Source organism: Chionomys nivalis, chromosome 25 (assembly GCF_950005125.1).
Source record: "Chionomys nivalis chromosome 25, mChiNiv1.1, whole genome shotgun sequence".
NCBI lineage: Eukaryota > Metazoa > Chordata > Mammalia > Rodentia > Cricetidae > Chionomys > Chionomys nivalis.
In genome coordinates, this window is record NC_080110.1 from 28845615 (window position 1) to 28864530 (window position 18916).

Consider the following 18916-nt stretch of genomic DNA (forward strand, 5'->3'; position numbering starts at 1 on the left):
GCACACTCTGACTCCTCCCAGCCCTTCTGGAACACACAGAGCCAGCTATCCCTACAATTCACCAACTCACTCGCAAAATGTGAGATCGCTGTGGTGGTTCCTCATAGAAAACCTCCGTCTCTTGGAGGGAGACAGTCCATCTTCTGGGCACCGAGACATTGCTGGGCTTTCTCGGCTTCTCGATAGCATCCGGCGTCGGCGACTGTCACCCTCTGGTATGTTCAGTGGGAAACTACTTTTCCGCTTCTGGCCTCGTTTTGGAAAACCAGGCCTCTGAGAGAATTCTTCCTGTACCTGCTGAGGATAGGCGTATACAGTAAGAACAGCAGTGTGCTGTTCCTCAGAATCCTGCCTACGAGTGACCGTGGCTTCAGATGTTCACACATCAGCCAGCATGTGAACTCATTCAGGTAATCAATGGGAGGGGCAGTAAATAGAATGAGTTATTACTATTTTATAGAGGAAATGACTGGGGCTAAAGAATGTAAGTGATTTCTTCAAAGAAGGAAGGACTCAACCCAAACACGTCAGAGGTCCATTCCAGGGTAGCCTGAGGGTAGGGGATTATCTGTGGGACTGGTGGTTAAAAAAAAAAAAAAAAAAAAAAAAAAAGGTGCTGGATGTTGGTGGCACACGCCTTTAATTCCAGCACTCAGATCTCTGTGAGTTCGAGACCAGCCTGGTCTACAGAGCTAGTTCCAGGACAGGCTCCAAAGCCACAGAGAAACCCTGTCTCGAAAAACCAAAAAAAAAAAAAAGAATGGAATCAAACAGTTGAACCTTACCTGTGCCAAACAGACAGTACAGAACCAATCTCCTTCTGGGACAGCCTCCATCTTGGGCCGATGACAATAAATGTGGCAGCCACGGTCACATCCATCACAAAGCAGGAGGAACTCATCATTGTCACCCTTCCGGCAGACTAGGCAGGTCTAGACCAAAGTTGTGAGGAAGCAGAGTGAATCCCTAATCCTCTGCCCCTTGCAGACCCCACTCTTACCAAGCTGTCTCTAGTGTTCTCCAGGCATCTTCAGACTCTTACCACTTTGTTGACAGACTTCTCCCATGCGATGGAGCGTTCCAGCTGGCCCATGCACAAGCACACCTGGGCTGCACTACGGCATCTCTCAAGTGTCTGCCGCCAGACACGAACACGAGGGGTAATCTCATATGATCTGGGTGGGGGAAATCGAGGATGAGGAACAAGAAGATTTCTGCCCTCCCAGGCTAAGAGACAGGCAGCAGGAGTCACTCACATCTCAGTAGTGGTGCCATCTGGGGCGCCATTGGGTGTGCTCAGCAGGGCCTTCTCCACTACCACCTCATGGGCTGCCCAGAGGGGCTCCCGCAAGTAACGCCGCTCTACATTCTGTTCCAGAGCAGCCAGCCGCATCACAGCAAGGTCCAGAGGGTTGGTGTTTTGCCGCTGAGGTACTGCTCCTTCCCTGCCCCGTCCTCTCCAGGGGATGTCCTCCTGACAGTCAGGGAGATGCTCACAATAGGCCAAGTCTTCTCGGATAGAATCTGGGCTAGGGCATGTCCAGCCCTTCCAGTGGGAAAGAGGAATAAAACACATTGTAAAAGGAAACACTTCATATCATGGTAGGTCATTCAAGGGCTCTTCCTGACACCCTCCCCGCAGCTAGATGTAGTGGCTCATGTTGGTAATCCCAGCACCTGGACGGCCAAGGCAGAAGAATGCCTTGAATCCCAGGCCAGTCTGAACTATAGAGACTTTGTTTCAAAAACCAGAACCTAGGGCTATAGAGAGGGCACAGCAGTTAGGAGTGCAGGCTGCTCTTCCAAGGTACCCAGGTTCAATTCCCAGCACCCACTACACGGTGCTCAGAACTATCTGTAAGGCCCAGCTCCAGAGGCTATTGACACTTCTGGTCTGAGGGCACCACACATGCACTATACAGACATACATGCAAGCAAAACATCCACAACACAAAAATCAAAACAGAAAGTTAAACAAACAAAAACAAACCCCTCCCCTAAACAGCTCCCTACCCAGTGCCAACCCCAGTGTACCCGAATCTGCAGATCAGACAGGACAACACGCTGCTCTAGCTCCTCTACCCACTGAAGCACAGTCAGGTCTGCCTCGTAAGTCTTCTCTTTGGCGGACCAGCTCATAATTCCTTCTTCCAAGGCAGGCAGCTGACAAGGTTCAAAGATGGGATCTGGGAAGAGAGAGAGAAAGCAGAGGAGTGGGCTGTCAAGCTCCTGTGCACAGCAGCTACTCCAGCTCAGGCTAGGTCAAGGCTTCATATTTACCAGTTAAGGGCTGTAAGCAAACTTCCTGCAAGAAGTCCTTGTGCTTGCTAAGATGTTTGTGTAGCGCCTTCTCCCTGATGCCTCGGGGATGTAGCGCCTTCAGCATGACGTCCAGTGTCTCAGGATCTCGGATCCACCACCAGCCAGAGCACATCTCTGTGTACAGAGGGTTGTGTATATGGGCAGGCGGTGGAAACCACATGAGTCGCACTGCCCACAATGGAAACTGCTATCACCTCCATGTTTACCCCATCCTAGCCAAGCTTGCTCACCAGGAGGGATAGGCTGGGCTGTCAGCTGGCTTAAGTAACGCTGCTCCACCTGCTTGAAGAACTTGCTAGGAGGTCTCCCTCTTCGTTTTGGTTGTCCCAGCCCTGTGGGACTCTGTGGAATTTCTTCAGAGTCTCCTGATGGCCTCTTAGAGCCCCTTCCAGGCAGGTGGGTGGAAGAGAACTGCCCTGGAGAACAAGGATTGGCAGCACCGGAAGTAATCATCTGTAAATAAGAAAACATGAAGGAATGAAGATACTTTATGTCTACAGGTTTCCTAGCTTCAGGTTGTAGTCTCAGAGCCAGACATGGGAGTTCTGGGTAAAGATAACACAGATTGCTCTGGCTACTTACTGGCTTAGAGGCGGTAGGCAGATGGAGGGAGGGAGTAGGCTGGTCCTCAGAAAGTGCAGGGGGTGGTGTAGGGGCAGCATCGCAGGGGATCTGGGCTGAGAAGTTAAACCAGGGCCCTTGAGGAGCAGGGCAGGATTCTGCCTCCTCAGGCTCAGGTTCCTCCAAGGACTGGGATGGACCTGGGTCTAATTTCCCTGGGCTGCTATCAGGCGTGAGGACTGAGCTGCTCAATAGGGAATTGTGGCTCTGAGTCTGGCTCAGCCAAGACAGGAAGGCAGACTGGCTAAGGTCATGCTGGCTCTGACCCAGAGACAGAGGGGAGCCTTCTGGCTCTAGGAACCCATTATTTGGTGGGGGCTGGGACTGAGGATGGGGCTGAGATTCTGGCTGAACTTGAGTCTGGGATTGTTCTGAATCATGTTCTCCAATAGCGGACTTAGGGTGCCTAGGCTGCATAGACCCAGGCTTAGACTTTCGAGGTCGGCCTCGGGCGCGGGCAGGAGAAGCAGAGGGGTTGGAGCCAGTTAACTCTCTCTTTACAGAGACTGGGGCAGAACAGGGTGGCGAAGTGACTGCTTCCGTCAAGTACTCAGCTTCCTGCTTTATTCCATCTTCAGTAACTGTAATGAGAAAAAAATGGCTTTTTAAAAAGACGTACAGCTGTATAATGTGTGTGTATATATATATACATACACACACATACATATACACACACACACACGTATTCTGGAAAAGAATGAGACTCTAAACACAGAACATACTTGCTTTTTAAAATCTATTTAAGATTCTACTGGCTAACAGCTTATGTCAAGGAACAAAGTACCTGAGGAAAAAAATCTTGTGTTTTTTTTTTAAATTCATACTTTTAAAATATTTATTATGTAAACAATATTCTTTCTGCGTGTATGCCTGAAGGCCAGAAGAGGGCACCAGACCTCATTACAGATGGTTGTGAGCCACCATGTGGTTGCTGGGAATTGAACTCAGTCAGGACCTTTGGAAGAGCAAGCAATGCTCTTAACCGCTGAACCATCTCTCCAGCCCCAGAAATCTTGTTTTTAAGACAGAATCTATGTAGCCCTTCCAGGCCTTAAACTCACTACATAGACTACACTGGCCTTGACTCAAGAGACTGACTGGCCCTTGCCTCCCAGTAAGAATTTCTTTTTTTTTCTTTTTGGTTATTCAAGACAGGGTTTCTCTGTGTAAAAGCCCTGGCTGTCCTAGAACTTTACTCTGTAGACCAGGCTGGCCTTGAACTCACAGAGATCCACCTGCTTCCTGAGTGCTGGGATTAAAGGAGTGCGCCACCACACTTGGCTTACACATTTTAATTCTTAGTAGTCATTGAAAAACTTTAATTATGTATATGTATGTATTCCTTGAAGTTACATGTAGGTTGTGAATCGTGTGACATGAGTTCAGGCAATGCAACTCAGGTCCTCTGAAAGAACAGTGCACGCTCTTAACCACTGTGCCCCGTCTTCAGCTCTAATTCTCGGTTGTCTTATGAAGTACACAGTTTACAAATGAAGAAACTGAAGCATACATCTGACAAGCAGTTTTACTCTAGAGTCCGGGCTCTTAATAAACTCACTGCATCAGAAAACTAAAGCTCAGGAGTACTGGGCAGAAGAAAACAAAAGCATTTACTTTTTTTTTTTACTGGAACAGAGAATTCAAGTGTCCACAGATACACCTACCTCTGTTCTCCTCTGATCCTTCTACAAAGATACCAGCCAGACAGGGCAATACCCAGTAGTGGCGTCTGTAGCGGTCCTGACCCAAAGAGACTGCTCGAAGCATCTGGGATGAGTGAAGCAGCTTTTTTCTAAAGAAGAGCTGACGCTGGGTAGGAAATTAGAAAAAGAAGATGAATAAAAACATTTCCAGAATGGCATGAAAAATTTTAATATACGGGAAAGAACTGAGGCTTATCAACTTTCCTATATAATAGATAAATTCTAAACAAGGGAACAGTTCTTGCCCAACTCATATTTCCAACTTTTAGGAGATTAAAAACACAATACCTTACTGAGTTTTTCTATCTGGCGCTCTAACTCTGGAATGCTGGATGCTGCAATGTCAATCTGGGCAGAAGCAAACAGACATTGAGAGTAGGAAGGTTACCAGATCTACGAAGGAATGCTTTCTAACCCCCACCTTCCTTTTGTTGGGTCAGTACCTCTCCATCTCTTCGAGCTCTGCGGCCATGGACTATAGTTTCCTCCTCCTCCTCCTCTTCTATGCCACTGGTTTCTTCCATGATCCGAGAACTGCGCCTTCTTCCCAGGCCTTCTTCTGGCCATTCCATCATAACCTCAGGCCGCCCAGTTCGTTTGGCTAGAGCAGTTTTCAGTCTTGAAATACAGAGATTAGAGGAGAAAGACTATGGTGAAGAACATAATGCCAAAAAAAAAAGATGTTAACTGTACATTTTTTAGAACGCTGGCAAGGTGCCAACCAAAGAAGGGCATCACATCCAGACAACACCCTGGCTATGTCTCATTCTCTCTCTGGGCTCCACTCTGTCCTGTCCCTACCTCCGGAGTCGGCCTTCAACAATCCATTTGTTTTTCCTGTAGCTAGACATATTTTCCAGCGTTTTGTCAATCTCACTGCAGAGCAACAGCAGATGATTTTTGAGGGAGACGTGGCAGCAGAAAGAAAAGAAAGGAAAGCATTACAACAGGGACTTCTGTCTGTACACAGACTGCAGGAATGACAATGGAAGGCTTACATTCTCCCAGGAAAGGGAGGGTCTGAGATTCTATCTCAAGTCACCCCTGCATCCTCAGAGAAGAGCAATGGACACATTACCCTGGAACTTCGGGAGCGCTGAGCCCCTCCCCCACCCACTCCTACACAAGCTACAGGATTAACTACTACCCCCCAAGCTCCTCACTTGATGATGATGGTGGAGCCATTGAGCTCATGTACAAGGAAGGCTAGGACAGCAGCCTTCTGTTGGGGTGGCTGGGCCTGAAAAGGCTGGGTGCGCAGACTGTCACAGAAGGCTGGCTCCACTCTATATGCCATGAGGAAGCAGCGGAGTATCTCAGACACATTGTCTCTGGTCAGTGGAATCTCGGACACCTTCTCCCCCAAGATCTTTAGGGACTATTTGAAAGAAAGCATAATGGGAATGAGAAGGGCAACAGGACAGCTCAAGCCGAGTGAACCTGGGAGAGAACTGCAGGTTAAGATAAAACTCTAAGAGAAAAAAATGAACGAGGTCAACTTGCCGCTAAGTCCGAAAAACTGAGTTCAATTCATAGCATGCACGTGGTGGAAGGAGAACTGACTCCCCGTAAGTTGTCCTCTGACCACAGATATGCACACGTGCACATACACAACCTAAATGCATTAAATAATTAACAGTTGGAGAGATGGCTACTGCTCTTGAAAGGACACAGGATTCACAACCATCCACAATCCAATTACATGGGACTCAACCCTATCTTCAGGTCTCTGGGGGCACCAGGCACACTTGATACACATACATACACGCATGCAGTCAAACATTTATTCACATAAAGTAAAAATAAATCTTAAAAAAATGTAATCCTGGGGCTGGAGAGATGGCTCAGTGGTTAAGAGCATTGCCTGCTCTTCCAAAGGTCCTGAGTTCAATTCCCAGCAACCACATGGTGGCTCACAACCATCTGTAATGAGGTCTGGTGCCCTCTTCTGGCCTGCAGGCATACACACAGACAGAATATTGTATACATAATAAATAAATAAATATTTAAAAAAAAAAAATGTAATCCTGACTGGCCTAAAGTTTGCTATGCAGAGCAAACTCAAGGAAGCCTGTCTGCCTCTCCCCCCCAGGTGCTAAGGCTAAAGGTGTACGTCATACACACGGCTAAAAGAAATTTTTGTGAAAAAAAGAGAAAAACAATGAAAACTGCCAGGACATGGGGCTGCAGAGACGGTCATCAGTTAAGAGAACCGGCTGCCAGGACATGGGGCTGCAGAGATGGCCCGGCAGTTAAGAGAACCGGCTGCTTTTCCAGGACATGGGGCTGCAGAGACGGCCCATCAGTTAAGAGAACCAGCTGCTTTTCCAGAGAACCCGGGTTCAGTTCCCAGAGCTCACATGGTGGCTCACAACAGTAACTCCAGTTATAAGAGACAACACCCTCTTCTGGTCCTTGTGTGAACCAGACACACATGTGGACACCAGGTTCCAGAGAACCCGGGTTCAGTTCCCAGAGCTCACATGGTGGCTCACAACAGTAACTCCAGTTATAAGAGACAACACCCTCTTCTGGTCCTTGTGTGAACCAGACACACATGTGGACACCAGGTACACAGAAAGGCAGGCAAAACACCCCTATCCACGGAAAATAAAATAAGGACAATTATGGAAAATAGTTACTAGAAAAAGGTGAAAGTCTACAACAGAAAACCGCAAAGAAAGACAGAGAAAAGAACAAATGAAGCACAAACAACCAGAAACAGGAAGGAGCCACATCCCCATTGCTCTGGGCTGGGGGAAGGGTGACTGTTCAATGTTCTCAGAGAGAAAGCAAAGCTCACCTGACAGTGGGAGGGCAGACCAGGGTCGTGGAGTGCAGCCTTCAGCAGCCGCACCAGCAGGTCTTGCACTTTGCCCAGGCTGTCACCTTGACACAAGAGACCTTCCTGCAGGACTCCCAGACTAGGAACATCTTTGGTAAGGTCAAAGCCTAACACTTTGCCAAAACTGTGCAGGAACTCCATGATGGTCAAGCAGTCTGAGAAAGCCCTACTGGACAATGTCAAACCAGGGATGCGCGTGAAGTCAGGCAGGGGCTGGAGAAAGAAGTGAGGGAGAGAGCATTCTGTTAGATTACCAACAGGCACTCATCTGGGTACTCAGAGCTCCTTCTGGTAATACAAGTGTCCTCAGAACTGGCCCATCCATGACCCCTAATACCTGGTGATCAGCCAGACACATATCCTCCGTGGGCTTCTTCATCTCCTCCAAGATAACCTGTTGCCTCTGCCGTTCCTCCAGACGCCTCTGTGTGGCAAGGGTCTTCTCTGCTTTACAGACTGGTTTGGCTTTGGCCACCTCTTCCTTTGCCTTCACTTTCACCTTTTCTTTCTTTTCCCTCTTTACTTTGTCCTTCAGTCTTTCCTGCTTTGTCTTCATCTTTTCTTTCTCAGCCTACCCACCCAGGAGAGAGGAACAAGAGTCATAGATACCTGTCTCATCAGGCCTGGTATTAGTCCCTCCCAACCAAGAGTCCAAACAAAATACATCTAAGCCACTGTGGTGGCTTCAAAATCAGACTTGAGATAGGAATTTAGCTCTGTGATAGTATATCTGTCTAGCATGTACAATGCACCCTAAAAAAAGAAATTAACCTTGGGACATATATTCATATGTACCTTGAGTTTCTTCTTAGTGTCCTTCTGCCTTAAGTTCTTGGTATCTTGTTTCCTCTTGTTTCTGGCCTGTAAACCATAAGGGAAGTCATTTCTCCTCAAACTCTGAAAGCACCTCTGCTTGGGCTAGGATTCAAAAACAGAAAAGGGTGCTGGGGAGGAGAGGTGAGAGATGGGATGATGAGGGATTGGCAATGGATCAATTCTCTCACTCTAGAGATACCCTATTTTTCTTTAACAAGCCCACTTTCCTAAATCAAGCCCAAGAAATTTCATTTAATGAATGTGTGCTGCTCTACTGAAGGTGGGAAATGGGGATGGAAGAAAATATGAAGCTGGTTATAGAAAGTTAGCCACTGTTGCCCCTCCTCACCTGCCCTTGGACAGCAGTCTGACTCTCTCCCCGCTGTACCTTCTGCCTCATCTTCTTTTTGCTTTTACTCATCTTTGCTTTATCCTCCTCATTCAGTGGTTCTATGAAGGCAGGAAGGAAACAGGAAAGAGGTGAGGTAGAAAAACATGCTTGGCATCTACGGCAGCACATGCCTATTACAAAGCTGGCTTCTCATGCAGCTTCATGAACAAGTTTTATTTTGTTTTGCTTTTGGCTTGTTTTCTGAATAAACATAATAAAACATTCAAGAGATAGAGGTCAGAGAGGCACCTGCTCAGGTAGTTGTACAAAGCGCTCAAACAGCATCAGCAGCCCAGAAGCCACAGGCTGACTCCAACTGAACTGCTTTGGAAGTGGTCCAACTGATGGAAGAGGCTACAACTGCAGAGTGCCTTTATGATCTCTTTCCCAGGCTATGGAGCAAGGGTAGCAACGCTCAGACTGATGTACACGGCCTGATTTTAGTGAAAGAGAGCTGAGAAAGGAAACAGGACTCTAAACTGTCAGGAAAGACGGTATTAATTTGTAACACTGGCAACCCAGTGTGTACAAGAAAGAGAAGGATAACAACTCAACATTGTCAAAGCCAGTGCTCACGTTCAGCTTCCACAGCTCATTCCACTGAAAGATCCAAATCAAAGTAGAAATCTGCAAATACCTCATTTTTAATTGATATTTTGACATAACAGTACCTATTCTTTCCTTTGTGGTACAGAAACATCATCATACATTTTTATAGCAACCTTCTACAGTATCATGGGCAAATAAATCACTTAAAGCTTTTATTAAAATGAGATATGGGGCTGGAGAGATGCTCAGTGGTTAGGAGTTCTCACTGCTTTTGCAGAGGACCTGCGTTCAGTTCCCAGCACTCATGACAGCTTACAATGACCTACAATTCTATTTCTAGGGGATCCAACACCTTCTTATGACCTTCACAGGCACCAGGCACATATGTAATGCCTATGTGTAAAACATGGGAAATACACTGAGTTTGGGGTTTTAACTCTGGTAAAGTACTTGCTAGGCAAGAGCAAAGTCCTAGGATTGGTCCCTAGCATTGGGAAAAAGATATAGATGATAGCAGAGCTGGAACTCTGAATGGAATTAACAAGACTATTTCATCTTCTGCACACTGTACACACAATGCTTACTTAGAAAATTAGACATTTTCACTGGGTGGTGGTGGCAGATGCCTTTAATCCCAGCACGGGGGAGGTAGAGGCAGGCGGATTTCTATGAGTTCAAGGACAGTCTGGTCCATAGCCCAAGTTCCAGGACAGTGAGGACTACAATGTCTCAAAACAACCCCCTCCGCCGCAAATGAAAACATCACAGACATTTTCCCATTTACCCATCTGACTAAAATAGTATGTCAATTATCTTTTGGATTCAGGTCCCTACAACAAAAACGATGGCAACTGCACGGATATATGCAAGGAGCTGGAAGACGGAAGGAGAATGGGACGCTTCTCTGTTGGCATTACTCCAGGGACAGCCCAAGGCTTTACTAGTAAAGTAGCTCAAAGGAAAAAGTGTAGCAAATGCTAGGATTCCGATCATACCTTCTAAGGGGAGAACGAATTTAGATTCATCTTTCCAGGTGTCAGTCCCTTTTGGGAAACCCAGGTACCAACTGCAATTCAGCAACATTTTAAATACCTTGTGGAGGGAGCAGAATACCTGAGCTACAAGTAACACTGTACCTTGGGTTTCCAGTTTCTTTGGAAGTCGGTTGTCTGTTTTATTCAATAGCTCAGGAATTTTGACCTTCGGTGGTCGACCTCGGCCCCGCTTCACTTTTGGAACTTCCTTGTTCTTGGCCTTCTCATTATTTCGAGGTCGGCCTCGTTTGCCAGTAATTGCTTGAATTCTGGAAGGAATCTCCTCTGCGGATAACTGGACCCACTGCAAGCCCTACAGGAACAAGGACACTGGTGTTGTAAGGAGACAATCAGTGCAGGTCGCTAAGCCCTCTAAACTACCCCAGACTCTTTGAGCCACCAAATGACACAAAAAGAAGCTATAATTTGTTCCCCAACTATTTAACCCTTGGGTCAGCACCTCTGGTGTGTCTCTTTCTTCAAAGAAATCTCCAACAGGCATGCGGGGACTGAAGCTGAAGTGCTCACGGCGGACACTGTGTACCACATTTCGGCTCAGGTACTGAGAGGAAAAGTGACATTAGTAAAGCCATAGCCCTACCGTGTCAGCTATAATACAACCAGAATAGGTCTCAGAACAGGAGACGCCAGAAAAAGTCCTTTAAAAGCTACAAATTCTGTTACCTTGATAACTTCCGGAAACTGTTTCATTCTCTTCCCACAGGGGCCATAATACCAAGTCTCCCCCTGCCACCGATGGCAGCCCTTCTTGATGCGCACTTCTCTCCGCCACCTGCCAGAGAAGCACATGGGCCCTGCCACCAGGTCACACCCCTACCCACTCCCATGCCACCCAGGAGCCAAGCCCACTGAGCAGATGCCCCCTCCATCAGTCTCACTAGCCCTGCATACACGTCGACCTACAGACAGCCCTACATACAGAAACAGCACAGCACATGAGCTAGACAAACAGGCTCACACTGCTTGAGCAAATACTTCAGGAAGAAAACAATACACCAAATGGCAGCTATGCACAAAGATCTCCACCCCTCCTTTTTATGAAGCTACCGAAATGAGCAGCTAAAAACTCTTAATAGCCCTGGCTCAGGCGCAGAGGAAAGTGTAAGAGTAAACTGGAAGCTGACGCCATAACCTAAGTAGGGCAGGTTTAGTCAGTAGCTATGATCTGAGCAGTAGATTATGACAGCCAGCCTTATCCTCATCGCCAATGTTGCATTAGTACTAAGACTTGGTGACAACCAGTAGACCAGAGTGGTTGTGGTGAAATTAGGAAGACAGTTATTTCTTGAAGGTCTTCGATGATAACTGATTGATCATTACATAGTTACCGTTCCAAAGCTTAGCTCTCCAGAGAGCAATAAAACAGAAACTATTACATCACAAAACCACCCAATTCACTGGTAGAAAGTCTCTCTTCCACACTGCCATCCCTCTCTTTGAAAACAGTTTTGTCTAGCTACTCTGGATACTTGAGCCTTAGCTTGGAAAAGAATCTTTGATCAAGACCAAGTAACCAGCAGATGAGTAAAGCATTTATTTATGAGGGAAGACAGACCCTAAGAAAGGGAAAATTGTAGCCAGGAGGTGGTGCTGCACACCTTTAATCACAGCACTAGGGAGGTAGAGGCAGATGGATCTCTGTGAATTTGAGGCCAACCTGGTCTACAGAGTGAGTTCCAGGACAGCCAGAGCTACACAGAGAAACCTTGTCTCAAAAATCACCCAAAGAAAGAATTAAGAAAGAGGAAATTGGTCTAGAGAACAGTCCAGCAGTTAAGCACACCCACTGCTCTGCCAGAAGACTCAACACCCACACCGGTGGCTTCACAACAGCCTGTGACTCCAACTTCAGGGATTGTACACCCTCCTCACTGTCCTGTACTCTATTCCCAACTCCCCCACATCTAAGAGTCATTCCTAGGCTTGTGAAGGTCAACGCATGCAGCAATCTGGAGCACTTACCCATGCTGGAGGGGAAGACGAACTTCTTCTGGGGTAGCGATGCGTCTTTTCAGTACATCACCTTGAGGGAACACCAGAGATAAAGGTCAAGCAAGCTTACAGAATAGAGCTGAGCTGGTGGCACAGCACTTGGAGGAAGAAGCATGCAGAGCTCTGTGAACTGGAGGCCAGCTTAGTCTACATAAAGACCAGCCAAAGCTACATAAGATCCTGTCGCAAACAAACTTTTTGTTTGTTTGTTTGTTTTTTTAAATATTTATTTATTTATTTATTTATTAATTATGCATACAATATTCTGTTTGTGTGTATTCCTGCAGGCCAGAAGAGGGCACCAGAAGTCATTACAGATGGTTGTGAGCCACCATGTGGTTGCTGGTAATTGAACTCAGGACCTTTGGAAGAGCAGGCAATGCTCTTAACCGCTGAGCTATCTCTCCAGCCCCCTGTTTGTTTGTTTTTGAAAACAGGGTTTCTCTGTAGTTTGAGTCTGTCTTGGAACTAGCTCTTGTAGACCAGGCTGGCCTCAAACTCACAGAGATCTGCCTGTCTCTGCCTCCTAAGTGCTGAAAATAAAATTACAGGTTAATAGGAGGGATAGATGCAGCATGTGACATAAAACTTTTGTACAGGCCAGGCGGTGGTGGTGCCTTTAATCCCAGCACTCAGGAGGCAGAGGCAGGTGGATCTCTGTGAGTTCAAGGCTAGCCTGATCTACAAGAGATAGTTCAGGACAGGCTCCATTGCTACAGAGAAACCCTGTCTCAGAAAGAAAAAAAAAGTAGAAATCAGGCAGGGACAAAACAGAATCTGGACACTTACCACTACCAGAAACTGTGACAGCTTCTCCAGTGGTCTCTTCTAAACCAGCAGAAGCTTCTGGAATGCTGCTGCTGTCTTCACTTGCTTGGGAAACTGTCTGGAAGGTGGGTGCTGGAGAAGGAGCACGGCAAGCTTGAGGAGAGGTCACTGGAGCTGTCAAAGAGGCGTCTAGAGAGGCCGCTGGGAGGGCAGGGGAAGGAGCGGGAGACACTGCTGGGAAGATGGTAGGAGGGACAAGGGAGGGGGCTGCCGGAGAGGCTGCCGGAGAGGCTGGGGAGGCTGCTGCATGTAGCTCAACAGTGGGTGGCAGGTCAGGGGCTGGCTCAGTCAGGGGATGTGGGAAGTCTGAAGACTCAGGCCCCATTTCTTCCTGTTCAGAGTCACTGCCATTATTCAGGTCAAAGCTGTTATCTAAATCCAAAGCATAATATCAGTAAAAGAAAATGGTAGAAGAGTTTATTCAATCAAACCTACACTACGGTAAACAGAGTTATCTTAAAGGCTTTTAGCGAAAAAGAGAACAGTAGCTCTAGGGACTGGAGCTGTGGCTCACTGGCTGCCCTTTCAGAGGGCCACTGTTTGATTTCTAGCACCCACATGGTGTTGCCCTTCTGTACCGCCAATCCCAAGAGGTTTGAAACCCTCTTCTGGCCTCCAAGGGCACTACACAAACAGTGAATAGATATACATACAGAATCACTCATACACATAAAATTAAATTTAAAAAAGCAGTGCTAGCTGGGCAGTGGTGGCAGATGCCTTTAATCCCAGCACTCAGGAGGCAGAGGCAGGCGGATCTCTGTGAGTTCAAGGCCAGCCTGGTCTGCAAGAGCTAGTTCCAAGACAGGCTCTAAAGCTACAGTGAAACCCTGTCGCAAAAAACCACAAAAAAAACAAAACCAAACCAAAACAGTGCTGGCTCTTTCCCTACCCCAAACATCTTTGAAGTTAAAAGGTAAAACTGGTGATGGTCATGTTCACCAATGAAGAGAGAAACAGTTTCTCCTCAAGATAGAAAGGCCTCTGGCCATCTTTTCTTTGATAACTCCCAAGTCCCTCATGTTTCCACAGAGGGCAGAGGTCAAAGTACAATGGATGCTTTTTTATTCCTACTAGACAGCATCTCATAGTCTGTCAGCACGACAGCGGTACACACTTCCCATGTTAAGGGCTTAGCTATGGAACACATGCACTGTTTTGCAAGGGAAGACTTTTATTTCTCCTACCTCTCCTCACTCACCTTGTAGGACAGACTCCCCTAAGACAGGTGGAGAGGTGGGGCTGACAAACAGAGAGGCTGCCGTTTGGCTGTCGTCTGCGAGGAGACTGAAGGCAGCAGCATTATTGAGAGAAGGACAGTCGAGAGCAGAGATCACAGGGCTGTCCTCCAGAGGCAGCTTGTCTTCTGCACCCATCAATGCTGTGTCATCTATCCCATAAAGTCCTCCACTCACTGGCTCTGCATATGGGGGCAAAAAGAAATTACAAGCAGAAATTAAAAAAATTAACAAGCCAGATTTCCTTAGGAAATACTTGCCAAAGCAATATCCAACTCTAGTTTCTAAGGTCTGAACTGGGGAAGCAGGGAGGAAATAAGGAAGGATCTCAGTTCTAGCTCAGAGTAGACTTGAAACTTGTGTACTTCGCAGGATGGCAAAGTCACGCCCTCCTACCTCAGCAACCCCATTTAGCATTAAAAGTAGGGGACAGAAGACTGTGAAAATGAAGGCAAAGATACAGACTTTGTATCTATCCATAGATCCTTGTAGAAATCTAGCATTTATCATAAAATTGGCCTTGTTTTTATATTTAATTGGCAAATGTTTCCTTTCTAGTTAGTTAGAACCCAAATAGCCCAACTGTGTGGCAGTTGAATTATTGCAGCCAAGGGCTCTTGGCCAACTGGAAGACAGAAAGAGGCTGGGAAATGAACCAATGCATCTGAGTAAAGCCGGCTCAGCCAGCAGTAAGACTATAGTTTACTGAAGTTTTATCCACAAGTCAACACCCCAGATTCCCTAAAACTTTCCTTGGGTTTCTAACTTGTCCAGGTCACGGGTTAGTCACCTTCTCCTCAGGTAAGCAGGAAAGAGACACACCCTCTAAAGCCCACCTGGTGCCAGCGAGTCAAATGGCTCCAAGGAATCTTCACTGAGGATTGGAGTATCTTCCAGTTGCTCAGGAAGATGCGAAGGATCATCTAAACAGCTCACTGTGGGATCAGGAACCAGGACAGAGACTTCTTGGTGTAAAGACTCCACAGAGGAGACAGAACCATTGTAGCCACACATCTTTAATTCTAGGTAATCCCAGGAGAGAGCAAAAGTCAAAATTTGTGCCTTCAATTTAGCTGTATTAGCTGGTTATAAAAATGTGTTCAGGTGGGGCTGGAGAGATGGCTCATCAGGTAAGAGCACTGGCTGCTCTTCTAGAGGACCAGGTTCAATACCCAGCACTTACAAGGCAGTTCACAACTGTCTCTAACTCCAGTCCCAGGGGATTTAACACCCTCACACAAACATATATGCAGGTAAAACACCAATGCACATAAAAAAAAAAAAACAACAAAATCATTAAAAATGCTTAAAAAAAATTGTTCAAACAACTCTTTCAGTAAGTCCACAGGGACAAGGTGTGCACTGTCTTTCCTAGGAGCCCCTTCCCTACCACACCAGTACTAAAATCTGTGTTACAACATTCTCTTAGTAAGCTGTAACTTTAGTCAACATTTATTGCTAGTTCTAAACCAGGAACGGACCCTATCCAGTATCTAATGAGTAGAGACATGCTGCGAAAACCAATCTTACATAAAAGGGGAAGATGGACAGTAAGGCGGAGACAAGAACCCTACCACATATTTAGTTATTTTTTCCAACAAGTGGAACAGAGAAAATATTCTTTATTTTGTTATTCTTATTTTTATAGGGCAGTCACCCTTGCAGTGAATATGAACTACAAATACAAACTAATATTTTATCTATTTTTAGGGAAACAAAATAGGTTGCTACACATAAATATTAACAAACAAAATAAAACAAAAAGAAAAGAAAAGAAAGGGAGCTGAATAGACACGCAATGGTGCACTCTACCTATTGTGTCCTCACCTTAGTAAGTCAGTCACTGCTAGAGCTGAGCCACTTCAGCAGTACCTAATCCTGCCACAGTTAAAATAGCCTCATGGTTTCAGTGCTCACCACTTATCTGCTTTAGAAGCCCCTACCCCACCCTACCTCATTTCTGTGTCCCAGGCTGACCTCCTCCTGCCTCCACTCTCAAGGGCTGAGATTATAGGCATGTGATGGTATGTATGATGTTTGCAGGGCTGGAGGTAGGTAAAACCCATTCAACCCATTCATGCACACTACACAGGCATACTAGCCACTGAGCAACATTCCCAGCCCAAGAAGTCATTCTTTTTTTCGTTTTAAAATTTATTTATTGCCGGGCGGTGGTGGCGCACGCCTTTAATCCCAGCACTCGGGAGGCAGAGACAGGCGGATCTCTGTGAGTTAGAGGCCAGCCTGGTCTACAAGAGCTAGTTCCAGGACAGGAACCAAAAAGCTAGAGAAACCCTGTCTCGAAAAATCCAAAAAAAAAAAAAATAAAATAAAATTTATTTATTTTTATTTTGTATGTGCATTGGTGTTTTACTTGTACGTATATCTGTGTGAGGGTGTCAGGTCCCCTAGAACCAGAGCTACAGATAGATGTGAGCCACATGTGGGTGCTGGGAATTGAACCCAGGTCCTCAGAAGAGAAGTCAGTGAGTGCTCTTCACCACAGAGCTCCAGCTCCCCAAAAAGCCATTCTTGATGTAGTATGTGTTTGGGCTGTTTCAGGCTTGCCCATCGCCCACCTGCCCTCTCTTGGGCAGCAGCTCTGCAAGAGCTTGAAATAATTTGCACTCCCACTCTTGAACTGGTGCTGCTGCCACAAAAACACCATCCACTTGGCTCTGCTAATCACCAACATGCAAATCAGTCTTTACTGCAGAGAGCTGGAAAGACAAGTTTTCCTCACCCCAAAAGGCCACTGCCCCCCATGACCGCACTTTCTCTCTCCACACCCACCCAGCTCACAGACCCAGTTATACCTGGCTGTTCTTCCTCCAGTTCCAGGCTGCCTACCAAGCCAGTGCCATTTTCCTCCACAACTGAAGTCAGCTCCTTTTCTGCTGCCTCATCAGAATGGATCCCATTGCCTACATCCTGGGAAGGTGCAAAGGTCTGGATACTAGATCCCAACATTGGAGAAGTCTGTGGGGAGGTGAAAAAACTTGGAGGTCCATTGGGCATCACCTCAAAATTCTGGTCAGGAAAGGAATCATATAGCTCCTGTGAATCGAAGTTAAGCCCCATGGGACTCTGGGTACCATTGGCCCAGAACTCTTGGCTCCCAGCTCGAAGATTAGTGTTGTGACTTGGGGATGAAGGTTGTCGGCTGCCCCCAAGGATACCGTTGAGTGGGTATTGTCCCCCAGGGAACTGAGAAAGAAGGGGTGGGTCCTTGAGGTTGTTGCTGGGATTGGTAGGTGGGTACTGTGAGTAGTTCCAAAGACAGTCGTAGGCCACGTTAGGGTGCTGGAGGTGTGAGGTGCTGGAGGAGTGGGGAGCAGAGTTCAAAATCCCTGAAGTAGTAGTGTGAGATACAGTAGATAAGCCATTAACATTCACATCCCCATTCAAACCTGGAAGAAAAATAGAAAAGAGTCAGCTATGAATATATATGCAATAACGCTATGAAATAAACCTCAAAAACAGCGAAGGGACTCCTCTGTTAACTTCAGCTTTTTGGGTCTCAAGGGAACACTAAACCTGGATGTTCCTGTGTCTAAGCTTAGCACTGCTGCTGAGACAGGTAAGTAAGGGGCTAGGAAGTGGCCTAGGTGTGCCACAGGAGCTAGTGGCAGCCATGGATACTGCTGCTGCAAGCTTTCTACTACATGGAGCTGCACACCGGTTCCCTACAATGACTTTCCCGCCCTTACTCCTTATGGGAATTCTTTGGGGGGGGTTATGACTGAATTTTCCAATTCCCAATACCCTCTTTCCTTAGTGCCTATTTGGCCCTACAGTGGCACCAGAAGGGACAACCTCCACCTCACTAGCACATGCAGATCCAGCACTTTGTGCTGGGCTAAGAATAGAATTTGCAGTCACCACAGTGACAAAATTCCAGCTCAGAAAGCTGGGTTTAGCCCCTCCCCATAGCCCCAGGAGGGTAATATGGAGAAGGTAAAAAATCTTTGCATGACCAGTGCTGCAAAATACAGCTCTGAAAATAGCCATCTTTGAGTTTGCATCAGACAATAATTATCGGGACCAAGATACTAAAGAAACTTCAAGCAGGTGTCTGTGTATGGGGGGATACTACAGCAGGTGGGTGGGTATGTATGTGTGGGAAAGTCCAATGAAATAACAGGGCTTGCATTCATCTGCAAGTGCCCTATATACGAAAGAAGAGAAAGTAAGTACAAGTCAGAATTTTTCTACTGCAAGGAAGGAAAAAGCACATGAAATTCTACTTCTATGAAAATTTAGAAAGGAAACTGATAGAAGACTGAAGCAGGAGGACTGCCACCATGGTGTTCAAGGTCATCCTTGGCTAGAGTAAGTCAGTACCCCAGAAGAAAAAAGGAAAAGAAAATCACCTCCACAGCAGCACTTCCAGAGAATGAAAAGCTTTCTAAGGAAGCACTGCACCCCTCACCTTCTGTGCATAGCACTTCTACTGCAGGCCTTCCCTGCTGCACAAGTTAGAGTGTATTTATAATAACCTTCGCCCACCTCCCTCACCCCTAGTCCAAACCAATTTCCCAATCCTTAAAACAGCT

The 18916-nt window shown here is 46.5% G+C and overlaps 1 protein-coding gene across 6 annotated transcripts in view; it reads right to left on the reverse strand.

Moving 5' to 3' along the window:
- Nucleotides 1-18916, reverse strand: part of Baz2a (bromodomain adjacent to zinc finger domain 2A) — a 40133-nt gene that overhangs the window by 3007 nt on the left and 18210 nt on the right. For 3 of the 6 annotated variants that reach the window (XM_057757454.1, XM_057757453.1, XM_057757450.1), the window contains 25 exons: nucleotides 17177-17770; nucleotides 15197-15382; nucleotides 14324-14542; nucleotides 13084-13494; nucleotides 12265-12325; nucleotides 10966-11074; nucleotides 10742-10843; nucleotides 10384-10594; nucleotides 8657-8757; nucleotides 8287-8409; nucleotides 7829-8062; nucleotides 7450-7704; nucleotides 5810-6024; nucleotides 5448-5522; nucleotides 5090-5264; nucleotides 4935-4994; nucleotides 4608-4752; nucleotides 2905-3524; nucleotides 2553-2775; nucleotides 2281-2436; nucleotides 2035-2186; nucleotides 1257-1546; nucleotides 1043-1175; nucleotides 786-932; nucleotides 71-297 (listed from right to left, as the gene is read on the reverse strand). In XM_057757454.1, coding sequence (XP_057613437.1) covers nucleotides 71-297; nucleotides 786-932; nucleotides 1043-1175; nucleotides 1257-1546; nucleotides 2035-2186; nucleotides 2281-2436; nucleotides 2553-2775; nucleotides 2905-3524; nucleotides 4608-4752; nucleotides 4935-4994; nucleotides 5090-5264; nucleotides 5448-5522; nucleotides 5810-6024; nucleotides 7450-7704; nucleotides 7829-8062; nucleotides 8287-8409; nucleotides 8657-8757; nucleotides 10384-10594; nucleotides 10742-10843; nucleotides 10966-11074; nucleotides 12265-12325; nucleotides 13084-13494; nucleotides 14324-14542; nucleotides 15197-15382; nucleotides 17177-17770 — 5224 coding nt within the window. The remainder of the gene's footprint in view (nucleotides 1-70; nucleotides 298-785; nucleotides 933-1042; nucleotides 1176-1256; nucleotides 1547-2034; nucleotides 2187-2280; nucleotides 2437-2552; nucleotides 2776-2904; nucleotides 3525-4607; nucleotides 4753-4934; nucleotides 4995-5089; nucleotides 5265-5447; nucleotides 5523-5809; nucleotides 6025-7449; nucleotides 7705-7828; nucleotides 8063-8286; nucleotides 8410-8656; nucleotides 8758-10383; nucleotides 10595-10741; nucleotides 10844-10965; nucleotides 11075-12264; nucleotides 12326-13083; nucleotides 13495-14323; nucleotides 14543-15196; nucleotides 15383-17176; nucleotides 17771-18916) is intronic. The other 3 variants (XM_057757456.1, XM_057757455.1, XM_057757452.1) reach the window with 3 other exon arrangements.